The sequence below is a fragment of the Myotis brandtii genome, unplaced genomic scaffold (assembly GCF_000412655.1).
Source record: "Myotis brandtii unplaced genomic scaffold, ASM41265v1 scaffold496, whole genome shotgun sequence".
Classification (NCBI taxonomy): Eukaryota; Metazoa; Chordata; class Mammalia; order Chiroptera; family Vespertilionidae; genus Myotis; species Myotis brandtii.
In genome coordinates this window covers 591,004-606,027 of record NW_005368921.1, presented here as the reverse complement: position 1 = coordinate 606,027, position 15,024 = coordinate 591,004, and the positions used below count along the sequence as shown (strand labels likewise).

Sequence of the window (15,024 nt, the reverse complement as noted above, 5' to 3'; positions counted from 1 at the left end):
AGGTATAAAAGAAGGAGGTATACCACTCACTTAACAGATATCCCAGTGAGGGGAAAAAAGTCATTTTATTCAGATGAGGCACTTTCAATGTATGTGTTTGTGGTGTGTTTGTGTATGTGTGTGTGCACACATATGCATGGGAAATAGTGGAGGTGGTGCAGGATAATAAATACTGTAAGGGTGAAGGAACACTGCCCTGAGCTGGCAGGAGGGTGTGGCAGCAGTGTACAGAGCCTATGGAGTAGAGTCCAGGGAGGTGGGTTCAAGGCTGGCTTGGAGGCTGAGGTGTCCCCCTCAACACAAGAAGCCAAAGAAATTGGAGGAGCGGGGTGGTGGGCCCATGAGCATGGGCATCTGGTTCTTGTGGGTGATCTTGATCTGGAAGGGAAGGGGGCATGTTCAGATGCAGAACCTGGTGTCTTGGGGCTGCAGCAGCAGAAATTTGGGGGAAGACCCATGGGTTCAGGGTGGGTTGCTGGGGTCCAAGATAAGCCATACATAGTAGGATGGCCAGGGGCTAGGAAGTCAGGGTATGAGAGGAATGGTGCACAGGGGAACTTCAGGCATCAGGAGGAAGTAAAGAAGCTATGGCATGGAGATTTAGGATCCATGGAGCCTGAGGGTTCAATTTTTGGCAGGCATAGGCAATACTCACCGTACAGGGCGACTGCATCCAGGGTTCTCCATCAATTTGCATGGGAAGGGTTTTCGTGGTGCTGTGGGAGGCCAAGGCAGATTGGTGGATATTTCCTTACCAATCAAATACCAAAACTCTGTTTCTCAGGTTGGCTTTCAGACCCTTTAGCACTGAGATCTCCTAGTACAGCCCCTCCCCACCATTCCCATGACCTGGGTGCTCCCGGCCCAACTCCTTCCCTCAGAGCCCCTGGCCAGAGTTTTCCTTACTGAAAGGTGATCTCAGAGCACTTGGCCAGCCGACGTCCAGCATTTTTGAGCTTGGTATAGATCTGGCCCATTTCAATTGCACCCTCCAGCCCTACTACTTCCAGCCGCTTGTCACTTGGGTCTGGGGGTGGAAAGTAGTGAGATAGGTTTTGCAGAAGCAGGGTGCCTTCAGAGAGAGTCACACCTTCCCCTTAGCCCCGCTCACTCGGCTTCCAGAGCTGCTCCTCTCACCTGGTACACTGGTTTTCAGGATGTCAGGGTCGGTGATGACTTTAGCTGCAGAACCTAAGGCCTGGTTGATCCCGTGGATGTCCCCATGGGGTCTCTTGGTATCACCCCAGAGGTTGGATCCACCATGCGTGCTAGGAATGTTCAGGACTGCAATGCCTTCTAGAGATAGGGAACTCAGATCCAGTGGTTTCCCACAGATCTGAGGATAGGAGAAAACAGACCCTTACTTCACGACACAATCAAGGGCGTGACCTCTTCCTCCACCAAATGACAAATAGGGAAAGCCAAGATTTTGAGTTTTGCAAGGGATGGAGGGAAATAGGGACTAGTATATCTTGAGAACTTGGGAATTCAAAATTGGAGAACTGGGAGGTCAAAGCAAAGGTTCAAGAATATGGGAAGTTCTTGAGGCACCTGTGTAGGGAGAAACTAAGATATAAAAAGCTGAAAAGGATATAGGGTTAGGTTTCATCATACCCACCTCAACTGTCAAAGACTCCTCCAGCTTTTTGCATGTTGAGAAGATGGACTCAGATGTGGCAAATTCGAAATACCATAGCTTGTTCTTCATTCTGTATCAGCCCCAACACAAGACCCAGTAGGGAGGGGACAAATTATGCAGTTGGCAGTGACAGGGAAGGGCATCAACCTCCTGACTCCATAGCCATGCAGAACAGGGTACCTTTGGGTTGAGGGCTTTCCTAGAGGTGTTACTACCCATATAAGTGCTCTGGTCACACTTGGCCACAACTGGTCCCTGCCACTGTGTATACCTACCCCCACCCCCACTTTCTCTCACCTGCTGTTGAACTTCTCAGGATATTTCTCTCGCATCATGTGGAATCGGTGAGCAATAGAGGCATCCTAGGGAGTTCAGGGCATGTAAGATCAGAGGCCTGCCTCCTCTCAGCACATAACTTTCTTTAACTTCCCCATTTGGGAGCAGTATGCCTCATGTTCTTTTCTTGCAACTCACACCACTGGGCCCCACCCCAAATTTTCCTGTGCATAGCTTCCTTAACCTCTACCTTTCCAGTCTGCCCTCCTCCAGCCTGTGCCTGCTTAACCCCTACTTCCTCCCTTCCCCCATGCCCACTCCACTGACCACACCAATGGAGAAGTAGTTATTGATGATTTGAAAGGGGACTGGGTCACACTTTTCTTCAGTTCGTTGGGGTATCACCTCTACAGACCATCGATCCATATGTACCACCTTACTCGTCTCTAAATCCTTGAGGATCTTCCCCAAATTCTGTCCCTCATAGCCTAGGGAGGGGGGAGAAGACAGGTTAGCACTCAGCCCCAAGTCTCAGAGGGACCTCCTCTTAGCTCCTAGCTCCACAAATTCCCAGGGATCCTCTGTCCTGATTCTGCAGACCCTCCCAGCCCTTGCCAGTGGAAGGGAAGGGTGCTTGGGCATGGACCTTGCTGACCCTTTCTTCCACACTGTCATGGAGGATGTGCGTTCCCAATGTGTGTACCCATCTAACAATAACGCAAAGTTCATCTGGAAGACTAGAAAAAATAGCCAGAAAATTTTTAAAATGAGTGATGAATGGGGAAAATTCATTCTCTATCTCTATCTCCCTCTCCATCTCTATCTCTATCTCTCTCCCTCATTCCCTGACACTTTCTCTGTCTAAACAGTGTGATAAAAGTAAATAAAGTAAAAAGTAAAGGACAGAGTGCCCAGAAATAGAATGAAGTATATATAAGAATTTAGTATATGATGACATTTCAAGTAAGCAGGGAAAAGACAGATTATTCCATAAATGGTGCTGGGTGTAAAAATTACTCCTTATACCAAAATAAATTCAAGGTGGATCAAAGAATTTAAATGTAAAAAAAGGAAGCAGAATTTGTACTAGAAGAAAGCACAATGTTTTAACAATCTTGAATGGAAAAGGCCTTTCTAAAGCATAATACAAAGCTAGGAGCCAAAAAAGGGAAAGACTGATTAAAATTAGAAACTTCTGTATGGTTAAATAAATAACACACTTAAAAAAAAAAAAAGACAAAATAGCCCTACCGGTTTGGCTCAGTGGTTGGAGCGTCTGCCCACAGACTGAAGGGTCCTAGGTTTGATTCCCGTCAAGGGCATGCACCTCAGTTGCAGGCTCAATCCCCTGTCCCGGTCAGGGCATGTGCGGGAGGCAACCAATCGATGTGTCTCTCTCACATCAATGTTTCTCTCTCTGTGTCTCTCCCCCACCCTTCTGACTCTGTCTAAAAAAAAATCAATGGAAAAATATCCTCAAGTGAGGATTAACAGCAACAACAACAAAGACAAAATACAAACTGAGGAAAATTTTCTGCAGCACAGACAACAGATTAACTTCGCCAACATTCAAAAAAAGCTGACAAATTCTATATTTATAAAGTCAATAGAAAAACTGGCAAATAAGGCAATCAAGACAATCACAGAAGAAATACAGCTCTAGCTGGTTTGGCTCAGTGGATAGAGCATCAGCCTGTGGACTGAAGGGTTGTGGGCTCAATCCCCAGTAGCGGGGTGGGCAGGAGGCAGCTGATCAATGATTTTCTCTCATCATTGATGTTTCAATCACTCTCTCTCTCCCTTCCTTTCTGAAATCAATAAAAATATATCTTAAATAATAATAAAAATATATTTTAAAGAAAGAAATACAAATGGACAATATGCATATTAAAGATGCTCAAATTGACAAAGTATAAAGAGATTGATAAAATCAAGTGTTAAAGAGATTATGAATAGACTGGCACTCTCATTTGCTGTTAGTTGGAGCACATATTGTTATTTCGTTTTTGGAAGACAATTTGACAATTTTTATCAAAACGTTATCAAATTTTATCAAAACGTATCCTTTGACATAGCAATTCCACTTCTAGGAATTTCACCTACAGAAACTAACACACGTGCACAGCAGTGGATATACAAGTAAGTTTGCTGAGGTACTTCTAAAAAAGCAAAATATTGGAAAAAATTAAATGCCCATCAGTAAGGGAAGGTTATATAGATGGTGGCAAATCCATGCCATGAAATAATGCGCAGCTACTGAATGCAAAATGAAATCTATAGGTGCTAACATGGAAAGAACTCCAAGACACATTATGCCATGAAAAAAAGAACCAGAAAAATTTGGATAGCATGATCCCATTTATGTTTGTTTAAAAGTTCTGTGTGTGTGTGCATGAGAAAACAGAAAAATGAGTGCAAATAGGAAGCAGTGGGAGGAATGTGGAATTTGGTGAGGAGTAAGGAAAAAGAGACCTATATATGAAGACTTACACATTTCACTTTTCAAAATTTTTTACAGTGAAAATGTACTGACATATTACTTTCTTTTTCTTTTTAATATGGAATGTTTCACAAATTTGTGTGTCCTTGCACTGAGGCCATGGTAATCATCTCTGTATCATTTCCAATTTTAGTATATATACTGCTCAAGCAAGCACTATTTTTTTTTAAGAAAATAACTAATCAAGTGTCAAATCTTTATGCTCTTGGAGCCAGCAATTTCACTTCTTGAAATCTCTCCTAGAGAAATTCTCACATCTGTGTGCAGAAATAGATGTGCAGTGTTCACTGCACATGGTTTGTAGTAAAAGACTAAATGCTACCAAATGTCTATCAAGAGGGGACTGGTTAAATAAATTATGAAAGGCACGTTCCCTCCCAGGAGCACATCCATGCTTTTCTTCCCCGACAGGCATGCCTCTCCTAAACTCTAACAGTCCCCACAACACTTGCAACCAGAGGAGCCATGGGCAGCAGCTGTTCCTCCCGGGCTAACCCTCTGAACCTGTGTCCAAGGCCCCGTTTCCTCTGACTTTCCAATGAGCAAAAGCAGCCCCACCTTGGCTCACTTCTTTTTTCCTAGAACAGTTCTAGGGAGCTTAAGCAGCCTCACCTAGTCTCTCTCCTGTTGCTTCTTCTATCCTAAGCCCTTCCTCCTTTCGCTATCCTTAGCTTTAATAAACATACTCTCAAAATAAAAATAAATAAGTAAATAATAACATTCACAGAGCATAGTGCTATTCAGTAATAAAAGGAGTGAGGCAGCCCTAGCAGGTTTGGCTCAGTGGATAGTGTTGGCCTGAGGAGTGAAGGGTTCTGGGTTCGATTCCAGTCAAGAGCACATGCCTGGGTTGCGGGCTTGATCCCCAGTAGGGGGCGTGCAAGAGGCAGCCAATCAATGATTATCTCTCATCATTTGATGTTTCTATCTCTCTCTGCCTCTCTCTTCCTCTCTGAAATCAATAAAAATATATTTTAATAAAGAAATATAATGACAACCAAGATGAACTGTTTCGTTAAAAAAAAAAGAAGAAGAAGAAAAGCATCTGTAAAACGACCTTGTTGTTTAAATACAGATTAGTATGTCTCTGGAAAGAAAACCATGTGGAAATAGACTCCAAAACTCCAGGGAGTAGATTACAGAGAACTTTCACTTTCTTGGCACGTATATCTGAAATGTTTGAAGTATATTTTACCACAAGCACGTATTGTTTTTGCAATCAGGAAGAAAAAGATTACAAAACTGGGTTTTCACTTCCTCACATTCCATTGGTGGTTCAACCCACTGTAATTTGCCTTTCACCATACAACCCTGTGGAAACTCTTTTGGCAAAGATTGCCAATGATTCCTGCCAAAACCAATAGTATATCTTTAGTTCTTATTTTAACTCACGAAACTACTCACTTGGTTTCTAAACTAGCACTCTCTAAGTGACAGAGGACCCTCTCTAACGGCTCCTTCTTAGTCTCTGCGGTAGGCAGGGTAATGGCCCCTCGGAGATGTCCACATCCTCATCTCCAGAAACTGTGAATATGTTGCCGTACACAGCAAGCGGCTTTGCGGGTGTGATTAAATTAATGATTTTTAAAAATGGGGAGATTATCCTGAATTATCTAGGCGGGTCCAAGGTGATCACAGGGGTCCTTATAAGTAAAAAGAGGACCCCTAGAGCCTCTAAACAAACACAGCCCTGCCAGCACCTGGACTTTAGTGCAATAGGACCTATTTTGGACTTCTGATCCTCAGAAGGTTAAGATGATAAATTTGTGTTGTTGTTGTTTTAAATATATTTTATTGATTTTTTTACAGAGAGGAAGGGAGAAGGATAGAGTTAGAAACATCGATCAGCTGCCTCCTGCACACCCCCATCTGGGGATGTGCCCGCAACCAAGGTACATGCCCTTGACCAGAATCAAACGGGGGACCCTTCAGTCCCCAGACTGACGCTCTATCCACTGAGCCAAACCGGTCAGAGCTGTGTTGTTTTAAACCACTGCTTGTGGTGACTTGTTATAGCAGAAACAGGTCACTAATATAGACTCCATTAATAATTCATCTTCCTCTGCTCAACCTTAAATAGGGTGATTACCAGGATCTGCCTGTTCTCATCCACCTTCTCTTCTTAACTCTTTTCCTGGTAACTCTTCTTTTCTCCGGATGTCAATTACCACCCAGGAGCAGATGACTCTCGAGCATGTATCTTCAGCCCTGACTTTTCTCCTAAATTTTTAACATTGACTTCTAACTACCCACCACACACTTCCATCTGGGTGCTCCACTGACACCTCAATGCAGCGTGTCTAAAAATGAGTCTTGCTTCCTTAAACTGGTCCTCCTCCTGTATCCCATATCTTAATAAATGCCATCCCATCTGCTCAGTCCACAGACCTAGGAAATGTCTTAGACAGGTCTTCACGTCCTCCTCCACAAACCATTAGTTACCAAACATTGTGGCTTCTACCTCATGGCTCTGGTTGGGGTGCGTGCGGGAGGCAACCAATCGATGTATCTCTCTCACATCGATGTTTCTCTCTGTGTGTGTCTCTCCCCCTTCCTTCCACTCTCTCTAAAAAAATCAATGGGGCCTTGGCCAGTTTGGTTCAGTGAATAGAGTGTCGGCCTGTGGACTGAAGGGTCCCAGGTTCGATTCTAGTCAAGCACACATGCCCGGGTTGCAGGCTTGATCCGCAGTGTGGGGCGTGCAGGAGGCAACCGGTCAATGATGTTTCTCTCTCTCTCTCCCTCTCCCTTCCTCTCTGAAATCAATAAAAATATTTTTAAAAGAAAAACAATGAGAAAAATATCCTCAGGTGAGGATTAACACAAAACAAAACAAACAAACAAATAAATAAAATCTGGCCAAAAATTTACATTGTAATATGTATTCAAAAATATTCCTAATTTCTGGAATAATATTTTATATATAGAGGGTATAATATTTTATTTTACTTTTAAATATATTTTTTCTTGATTTCAGAGAAGAAGGGGAGAGAGAGAGAGAGAGAGAGATAGGAACATCAATGATGAGAGAGAATCATTGACTGGCTGCCTTCTGCATGCCCCACACAAGATTGAGCCCACAACCCGGGCATGTGCCCTGACTGGGAATTGAACCATGACCTCTTGGTTCATAGGTTGACATTCAACCACTGAGCACACCGGCCAGTGTATACAAGAGTATAATATTTTACATATATTTTTCATGAGTTTAAGAGCTCCCTACGATTCAGGAATTGCACATTCAAATGCCTCAGTTGTTAGAAAGGTAAAGTGGACGAGTGAATAGTAGGAAGCCCAGGGATTGTGGGAAATTGAAGAATACATAACCCACTTCTTAGAAATAGCCAAAGTCAAAAAAATTAAAACGCTGCAAGGTAGACAATACAAATAATTTCTGTGGGCTGTCAGCTTGCAATCTCCAGCAGGATGAAGTTAAAAACTCCCCAGCACAGCATTCATGACCCTCCATAATCTGGACTCTAGTAAACTCAGTCCTCCTTCTCCCCATTCCCCATTTCGCACCTTATGTCCCAGTCACAATGAATGACTCACACTTTCCCCTAATGCACCACCACATTGTTTGGTGGCTCCAATGGTTTTACATAATTTCTTCCACTTAAAACACTTTTTACTCTCCTTAGCAGACCCTTTCTATAATCTCCTGTGACATCTCAGAGCTGGACTTTGAATCCAACAGCTCAGCTCCAAGATACCTCAAACTCAACCTGCCCCATATTGACGTCTGTAACTACCAATGCCTACAACTCTTTCTCTTTGAAGGGAGCAAAAGACTAGAAATGGGAGTGTAGTTAGGAGACTGTTGCAATACACTTGGGAAGAAATTATAATGAATGAATACATGACCTGATTAACTGGTTGAATGAATGGATGAGTCATGGCCAATCTCCCTACTAGTTCCATCACTCGGCATCTGGCTTACATATTTTTAAAAAACACGTTTTCATTGATATGAGAGAGAGAGAGAAGAAGGGACAGGTAGAGAAAGAAACATCAATCTGCTGCCTGCTGCATGCCTCCTACTGGGGATCGAGCTGCAATCCAGGCATGTGCCCTGACCAGGAATCGAACCAGCAACCTTTCTCTGTGCACGGGACAATGCCCAACCAACTGAGCCACACTGGCCAGAGCTGGCTTAGCTCTTATACAACCTTTCTTATTCCTACACTGTCCTCCCTCTACCCCCTTTTTCCCTGATGCTCTGGGCCCTAAGAATTGGTTGGGAGAAATAGAAGATTTTTAGATTTATAGGGGAGAGAACCATCACCCTTGACCCTTCTAAGTTCAGACTGTGATCCTTGTTCCTTCCACAGCTCTCTCCTTTTGGGACAATCCACTTTGGTACCTGCCCATCTATGCCTATTCTTCCCAACCCTCTTTGTACACCAGACGCCTAGATGCTTTCTAGGTGTCTTCCCCTTCCAACCCAACTCCACCCATTACCCAAGCAAAAATTTCTAATCATTTACCTCCTCCCCATCTTAGACAACGAGCTAGATCATTTCCAGTGCCCAGGGGTAACACAGCAACAGGAGGCACAACAGGCAAGTTGGCTTTGTCTGGGGAGGCAGGTGCAGAAATGCATGGAGGGAGTTAGCCCCGGAAGGCCACTGCCCGAGTGCCCTGCCCGGAGCGCTCCCTGCACTGACCAATGGTCTCGAGGATCCAGCCTACTGTGCCATCTCCACCACACACCAAAATCCGGTAATCGGGAACTTCTCTGAAGAATCTAAGCCTGAGACAAAAGGTGAAAGAGAAGGTGAGGAACGATAACTGGAATGAGGCTACCCAACTCCCGGACAGGCAGATTACTTCTTTTTTGGACTTTCCTTATAATCCCCTTCTCCTATGTCAAAAGACTTATCTCTATTAAGGGCAGAGAAAAGGTACAATGGGGATAGTTTATAGCCATCCTTAGTAGTTAGGGAAAATTGGTATCTCCAACCTTTGAGAGCAGAACAATGATGAGGCAGAGCACTCAGAGGACAGAATACTCAGTGACCCTAGTAAAAACAGCATTCTGAATTCTGATTTCTAGGGGTCCCCTGGCCCTCCCCTCCTAACATGCAATCTTTCCTGCTCTCTCAACATACACAGATAGGCAGACACACACAAACATTGTGCTACAGCTCCCAACTTACACTCACCCTGGCTCAGGACCATCCTTTAGGAGGTTGAACACCTGTCGAGGGTTTAGCAGATACTGGAATTTCCAAAGCACCCTGTTTGAGGGAAAAAGGAAAGCTCATGGCAGGGGATGGAGTTTCTGTACCCCACTTTCTTGCTGTCCTCCTCAAGGAAAGTCCTCTCCATACACACAGATTCCAAATCTCTGTCGGTCTTCTCCCTCCATCTCAGAAGACCCAGTATTGTTTTCTCACCTCTCTCCCTGCTTCCCACCACTCTTAGGGTTGACAAAGACCAGAAGTGGGTGGGTGTTAGCAACAGGGTCAATCTGCATGGGAGAAGAAAACAAGGATAGGGAACACAGGGTTTTGTTAGAGTTCAGATGGACCCTGGAGACAGGAACAGAAAGCTGTTATTCCCCCAAGATATTTTTTCCCCTCCTCTACCAGGGTGGGGCTTCTGGAGAGCAGGCACAATTCCCCAGGTTTCCACTTCATTCCCCCCAGGAGGGCTCCTTTGAAGGAAAACCATCCCCCACCACATGAAGCCCAACCCTCTCAGCCTTGTACCCGCAGAGCCTCAAACGTGCTCAAATTTAAATCATCCACGATCTTCTGGCTTGTTTTGCTACTTTTATGCTCCTGTCCAGAGGCCTAGGAAGGGAAGCAAAGGGAAGGAAAACTGGATTGTGTGTGAATCCCTAAACAGATGAGAGTTTGACTTGAGTCCTAAAAGTATAGGCTCTCTGCTCTAAATGGCATTGTGTGCATGTGTATTTTTAAATCGGAGAAGCACTCGTGTCCCCTCCCAGCCGCTTCCCACAGCACTCACCAAGACGCTGGGATAGATGGAAGATGGGGGCAAGATGTGATCCCGGAGCAGCCCACAGTCACACTCATGGCCCACAGCTTGCAGGCAGTCATCGTGGATCTGAAAGACAAGGTGGGCATGGAGAGATCGTGGAGGGAACCTCATCACTTCTCAACTTGGGGATCTGGTACTGAAAAGAGAGCCCATAGGGGCTGTAAGGGATAAGCTGTCTGGGAGGCGAGAAGACTAGAGACTAACAGAGAAGAGAGGGCAGTTTAAGCAGGGGCCCCAAGGCGCAGCCTGTAGACAAAGCCTCCGAACTGACCTCTAGGTGGCACCACACACAATGCAGCCCAACTAGACCGTGGTAGATCCGGATTTTTTTCTGACAGCGGTCGCATCTTCCAGATACACAGCCTCCTCGCACCCACACATGTGATTGGACCTTGGGGAGAAAGGCAATCCCAGTCTGAGAGGGTCTGAGCAAGGACTGGGGAAGGGTTGAGGGTAACAATGGGCCAAGGGCTGGGGCCAGGCTGTGGATGGTGATGGGGTAGGCATGGGGGTCACTCACACCAATGTCCTTCCGAGACTTGGCATAGGTGCTGACTTCACAAGGCAGGGCCTTCATGGCACACTGGTCGTGAACGGTGTACTTACAGACTGGGCAAGGGGGAAGAAGGTCAGAGACTTAGCTAAAGCCTCTCTCTCTAGTTCCTCCTTACCCGGGGGTGAGGTAGGATCACTCACTGAAACAAGACATATAATCCCTTGCTGTGAGGGTATGGTAGATAATTAAAGTTTGGGGTGGGGGCTCACCTCCAAGACCTATGCCTTTTGCTCACTCTTCCCCTTAGAGAGCAATTGTTACTGCATGACTACCCCTACTCCCTCCACGTGCCAATAACTGAGTTGGATGATCCAAAGGAGGCCCAGATATAAAACAATAATAATAACTAATTTTTATTGTAGACTTAATAGTAGGTACATGCACTGGATGAAGCATTTTTCTTTTTAAAAAAATATATATTTTTATTGATTTTTTACAGAGAGAGGAAGGGAGAGGGATAGAGAGTTAGAAACATCGATCAGCTGCCTCCTGCACACCCCGCACTGGGGATGTGCCCGCAACCAAGGTACATGCCCTTGACCAGAATCGAACCTGGGACCCTTCAGTCCGTAGGCTGATGCTCTATCCACTGAGCCAAACTGGTTAGGGCATGAAGCACTCTTCTTGCAACAACTTATTTAATGCTCACAATGATCTCAATTTCAGTTGAGGAAACTAAGGCTTAACTAGGTCACATAACTAGTCAGTGACAGAGGTCAGAATTCAAGCCCAGGTTACACTAAGTTCAGAGCGCCATGCTCCCACAGATAGCTGGGCTGCCCCTCTGCTCCCACACTCCCAGGCCCCATCACTCACGGTTACAGCACAGGCCCTGTTTGCCAAGACCAATGCTTGACTCGCACAGGTTGCAGTAGACTGGTCGGGGGAACCTCTTAGGTCTCCACATGTGCTGCCCATTGTCCTTCAGGGTCTAGGAGGGCATAGTAAATGCTAGGGAGTGTCTAAGCCCTTAGAGAACCAACCTCTGGCAAACAACCCAAGGCAGCTGTCTTAACTTCCTTACCAGTCTCTCCTACTCACCATCTCCAGGCCCAGCAGCACTAGCAATGGCACCGTAGTGGCCCCAGCCCGGAGCCACTCAGCCAGGGAGACAGAGCCACTGCCATCATAGTCAATCTCTTTCATCATTTCTTGAAGAATCTAAGCAGAGAATGGGGAGACTGTTGGTGTGAGTGGCCCCTCAGATCTGACACCTCTCCAAGGCCCCCTAGGACATCCAGACCAGCCATCCTAGCTAAGGGTAAAGTAGACTCAACAAGGAGAAAATACAAGAAGGGACATGAAGGAAGAGCTGCCTTACCGGCTTCAGCTCAGACACATCCCAATCCAGGTATTCAGCCACTCGCATCATCTGTGTGATGATTTTTTCCACTTCCTGTGGGCCAAGAGAGTAAGAGCCACAGCCATATCCCACCTCACTACCACCATTCAAACCATTCTCTAGAAATCAGAGTTCTTAGATTCCACCCCAGACCCATCTCTCATTCTCAGGTGCCTATGCTAAGTCTATGTGTGTTCATATGTTTTCAAGGCAGTCCCCAATTCATGCCTCCAGCCTCCTGTTTTAGGGGTCAAGAGCTTGGGACCTACTCCCAAATTTAGTTCTACAAAATTCAACTTCTCCCTCTAGCTTCCTCTGCTTCTTAAGATCCTGGAAGAGTTGAGACAGGAGGGCACAGACAAATGGACACATACTCCCTTGCCCAGCATACAGGTCCCACAACTCACTGAGCTGTCCAGGATCCCATTTCTGTCCATGTCGTACAGCTTGAAGGTGACTGTGGGGTGTTTTAGGGGGGCCAGGGTCAGTTTGTGAGGGATACCCAAAGAATTCATCATAGAATACAGGGGAAACAAAGAGATAGGGAGAAACCTTTTAGATGAAGAGCCCAGAGCTTGGGGTTGGGACTGAAAAAGGAGACAAAAAGGGAGGGGAAACAGGTCTGGATTCCACCCTCAATGAACCTGATAGGGGAGATACTACACACCGTCTACATCCCAAGAACACCCCAGGCCACCTACATGAAAATGTACAAAACATAGGAACTCGGGTGACTATGGTGGATGGCATTAGGTATAAGGAGTCTGGGGGAACAGAGAAAATGGGCTCACTCTCTGGCCCCACCTTTGTCAGGCCCTGTCGGTCTTTAGGAATCCTGAAAAAATTAGGGAAGGAAGGCTGGGGAACACCCTCTCTCCCTTCACCTTTCTTCCCCTCCCCCAGTCCAGAATGGCAACTCACATTCTAGCTTGTCTTCTGGTCGGCCACCCTCCAGAAGGGAAAAGTAGCAGGAGACATCACTGAGACATACCATATCTGGATACAAAAAGTACAGTAAATCTGAGGTTGGGGCTCCCTTCACTCTGGCTCTTCTCTTTTCCTTTGTTTGTCCCAACTCTTCCCTTTAACTTTCCTTCTTCCAGCTCCCAGAGACCAGCAGGGCCAACCTCTACCTCTGACCCCCAACCCTAACCCCAGCATGTGATTCAATTCAGCTCTCACCCCAAAACCCATGACTTTTCTTCAGGAGGCTGGGCCCATTCCCACCTATGTGACCATACCTTTTTTTACAGTCTCTTCTAAGGAGTAACTAGTCTGGAAGGATTGAAACAGGGCCAAGCTTAGGTGACTGGGAACATCATCCACTTCCAGGTAGATTTTCAGGAATTGCTGGAATCCCTCATACCCAATGGCCTATGATGAGAGCAACCATTATCCTGGGGAGTCTGCAGGATGGGAGTTGGGGATTGAAGAATTGGGAGTAGTGGGGACAGAGACAGTAAGTGCAGAATTGAGAAGCACCCATGGCAGGAGTATAACTTCTTAGGTTGAGTCCTGAATTACTAGAATCTCTTGCTTTGTCCTAAAGCAATAGCTGCAGTAACAATGAATGTTGGGGTATCTCGAGGGAAGAGAGCATGGTTGGGCCCAGAATAATCCCTGGAAGTTGGGGATCCCAATGGTGTAGCAAAAAACAAAGATAGGAGGAGTTGGTCCAGGAAAAGATTTACCAGCTGCCACTCACATCTTCTTGGACATATCCAGCCATTTCACCATCCTCAAAGAGCTTTAGGACATCACTGACCTTCTTGGTGGAGTCTAAGGTGTGAAGAGAGTGAAAGAAGAGCATTAGTCTAGTTTAGCTCTCCCTGCCCTCTGCCAGTGTCCCACCCAGACATCCAACAGGAAAAAAGATTCAAGTGAGACGAAGAAAGAAGAAAGTCTGAAATACACAGAAATACAGAAGAGAATAACATTTCAGATCCTCCAAAGTGGTACCCCTATTTTTTCTTCTCTGAGACTTGTAATAGGCAGTCAAGGTCCAGAGAAGGTAGATGGACAGCTGAGACCCCAGACATCTCCCCATCCCCCTCTCCTCCCTTTCCTAGTTATAGGCATATCTTAGGAGCTGACTGGTTCAAGATCATGGGGGAAACTGGAGGTGAGGGGGGAAAATTGAAGGAAGAGGAGGAGCTCTCTGGGGTAAGGTCTCCAGAACTAAAGGACACAGAAAAAGACTCACATTCCATGTATTTTTGCAGCTGGGCAAAATCATTGGGGCTCATTAGGCCCCTCTCCTTGGCCATCTTCCTTTTTTTCACAAGGGTGGCCACAAAGGCAGCTTGGTAGTAGAACTTACGGCGCCTGGACGTGGGCTTCCAAGGGTAGGTCTGGAGGATGACAAGAGCATGAGGCTGAAAGAGCCAGCATGGTCTCTTTGGTTGTCTACTCAGTTAATTCTCCACTCCCACTATTATTTCTGTTCTTTCCTTTTCTCTGAGTCTCTCCCTAAGTCTCTTCTGTTCCTTGTGTCCCTCTCCATGTGTCTCTATCTCTCTGACAGTCTGTCCTTTGTCTCTGTTTTTGACTCATCTCTTTCTCTCCTCCATTTCTGGATCCTTCTCTAGCTCTCTTATTCCCCTCGCCCTCCAATCTGTCTTAATTCATCTCTGACCACCCTCACCTTCCCGCCCCCACACCCGCTTTCCCAGTGTATGTGTCTTCGTGAGTGTGTCTCTCGC

At 45.8% G+C, this 15,024-nt stretch overlaps 1 protein-coding gene across 7 annotated transcripts in view; it reads right to left on the bottom strand.

Annotated features, from left to right (window-relative positions):
* Nucleotides 1-30: 30 nt before the first annotated feature.
* Nucleotides 31-15,024, bottom strand: part of DGKA (diacylglycerol kinase, alpha 80kDa) — a 21,109-nt gene continuing 6,115 nt past the window's right edge. For 4 of the 7 annotated variants that reach the window (XM_005876707.2, XM_014548100.1, XM_005876711.2 and 1 more), the window contains 23 exons: nt 14,526-14,673; nt 14,028-14,101; nt 13,564-13,696; nt 13,244-13,318; nt 12,730-12,779; nt 12,302-12,376; nt 12,022-12,141; nt 11,797-11,911; nt 10,945-11,033; nt 10,696-10,815; nt 10,392-10,490; nt 10,130-10,213; nt 9,815-9,888; nt 9,581-9,655; nt 9,083-9,168; nt 8,903-8,992; nt 2,243-2,403; nt 1,937-2,001; nt 1,619-1,709; nt 1,138-1,336; nt 907-1,027; nt 656-716; nt 40-378 (listed from right to left, as the gene is read on the bottom strand). In XM_005876707.2, the coding sequence (XP_005876769.1) occupies nt 295-378; nt 656-716; nt 907-1,027; nt 1,138-1,336; nt 1,619-1,709; nt 1,937-2,001; nt 2,243-2,403; nt 8,903-8,992; nt 9,083-9,168; nt 9,581-9,655; nt 9,815-9,888; nt 10,130-10,213; nt 10,392-10,490; nt 10,696-10,815; nt 10,945-11,033; nt 11,797-11,911; nt 12,022-12,141; nt 12,302-12,376; nt 12,730-12,779; nt 13,244-13,318; nt 13,564-13,696; nt 14,028-14,101; nt 14,526-14,589 (2,205 nt within the window). In that variant the 5' untranslated portion in view covers nt 14,590-14,673 and the 3' untranslated portion in view covers nt 40-294. Of the gene's footprint in view, nt 379-655; nt 717-906; nt 1,028-1,137; nt 1,337-1,618; nt 1,710-1,936; nt 2,002-2,242; nt 2,404-8,902; nt 8,993-9,082; nt 9,169-9,580; nt 9,656-9,814; nt 9,889-10,129; nt 10,214-10,391; nt 10,491-10,695; nt 10,816-10,944; nt 11,034-11,796; nt 11,912-12,021; nt 12,142-12,301; nt 12,377-12,729; nt 13,158-13,243; nt 13,319-13,563; nt 13,697-14,013; nt 14,102-14,525; nt 14,675-15,024 lie in introns of those variants that run through there. The other 3 variants (XM_014548099.1, XM_005876709.2, XM_005876710.2) reach the window with 3 other exon arrangements.